General features: G+C 36.3%; 1 protein-coding gene across 1 annotated transcript; it reads right to left on the minus strand.

The window, feature by feature from the left end:
- Nucleotides 1-655: 655 nt before the first annotated feature.
- LOC108377636 (ATP-dependent DNA helicase PIF1-like) lies at nucleotides 656-1498 on the minus strand (the record flags this gene model as incomplete). The annotated part of the gene is made up of 1 exon (XM_017633905.1): nucleotides 656-1498. A coding segment is annotated over exon 1 (843 nt), but the record flags the coding sequence as incomplete, so codon positions are not given.
- Between the last annotated feature and the right edge of the window lie 435 nt (nucleotides 1499-1933).

Genomic DNA, 1933 nt, shown 5'->3' on the forward strand with positions numbered 1-1933 from the left:
TAGTTTATGTGAAGTTTTCTTGAATTCGGAAAAGGGGACGTGGCGCCTGTATTTTATGTATAAAAATTAGTGAGTTAGCTTATAACTTCAGAACGGCTTAACCGAATTCAACCAAATTCATAAAGAATATTCGGGCCATCATGCAGATATTTTATGTGGAGTTTGCCCATATTTGGAAAAGGGGGCGTGGCATATGTATCTTATGTATAAAAATAAGTACACGTTTTTGGTGTGAGCTTATAAATTGATAACGGCTTCACCGAATTCAATCAAATTTATACGGCGTATTCAGTCTATCATCCAGATGGTTTATGTGAAGTGTGCCCGAATTCGTAAAAGGGGGTGTGGCACTTCCCATACTAACAAAAATTTTTATGTTGTAGTAGCGGTACCCCGGTGTGCTTCTCTACACCAAATATTGAACAATGTATGAAAAATCCTGGAATTTTTCTATATGAAGACTTATCATTTGTTTTATTTGAAAATTTTTGATTCTTCATTTAAAATCTTAATCCAACACATTTGGATATACAACATTTTTTGTTTTTCCATTTTGGGTAAGAATAAATAAACAATTTGGAATGCCAACTCTTGAACGGGCCACGTATAGCTGCCCATGCGAAAAGCACGGCTCCTCCAAATTCCATCCGCATACTTGAAGAGTTTGTCCTTGCGCCTTGTTGACGGACATGGCAAATGCTAGACGCACTGGGAATTGCAAACGCTTGAATTCAAACGTCATGTCTGTTGTTATCAGTGGAATACGCGGTATGAGCACAATTTCACCTTTCCCTTTGCCAGTCAGTATTGTTGCTTCAACTAAATTCGCCATCAATTTTTTTACTGCCAGTCTTGTGGCATTACACAGTTTTAGAGCATTTAAATTCCGTAGTAAAATAATTGATGAGCCGACCTTTAAATTCAAACAATGTGGTGGCATACCAGGTGGTTCCAGTGAATTCAAAAATTCAACTGGATAATTCACTTCGTCATCTTGATTCATTGCGCTATCAACAGATTTATACGTTGTCACTTCACCTGGCAATTTTTCTAGAATTTGATAATTGATTGAATTGACATGCACATTTTTTGGTGCCAGTATTGCGCGTTCTCTCAACGAATCGTGATCCAGGTAATTTTGAGCAATATTTGGAAACACGCGTTCAAAACATTTTTCTTTTAATTGGAGAATTGTACAAAAATTCTTCGGCAATGTAATCAAGTCATTTGTATTATCGATTCGAACTTTGCCATTTCCGATCTCTAACAATTGCCACGAGAACCGATCTTCAGAATGAATATTGTGCAACTGAACACGCATGTTTATGTGTAATGTGAATTTTTGCACATATCGCCACAGAGGGGAAGACTTCAAGCACGCATTGATCTCATCTGCCGGTATTGATCGTGGAATCACGGGCAATATTTGTCGAAAGTCACCTGACAATAATACCAAAGCACCACCAAAAAGCTGTTGATTTCCACGTAAATTCTGCATTGTGTTGATTCTCCAAAGTCCAAAATAGAAACAGCGAATATCAATGTACACCTATACACCTATTCGATAATACGATGAAATGACAGATATGTTGTGTTGTGGTGACTTTCATTCCATTGGCTCTACAAAATCCCCATTGAAAAACTTGCAGACATGTTTACATTTGACTTAATTTATCCGAAGAAACAATAAACACAGCACATTATAGGAACAATTTTCCACTACGTTTTCAAACTTTTCGTACGAAATGAAGCAACAAATTTGTGCAAAATTATTGAAATAAATTCAATTGATTATTATATTGATTTTTTTGAGCTCAAGGCCGGGTTGAAATAAAACAATCTGTTTTTGTTGTTATACCTTTCATGAGCATGAAATGGTATTATAACTTTGGTCCGATGTTTGCAATTACCAGAATAAGAAGAGATAAACCCA

Source organism: Rhagoletis zephyria, unplaced genomic scaffold (genome assembly GCF_001687245.7).
Source record: "Rhagoletis zephyria isolate East Lansing unplaced genomic scaffold, Rhagoletis_zephyria_1.1 Rzeph_scaffold_12438, whole genome shotgun sequence".
Taxonomy (NCBI): Eukaryota; Metazoa; Arthropoda; class Insecta; order Diptera; family Tephritidae; genus Rhagoletis; species Rhagoletis zephyria.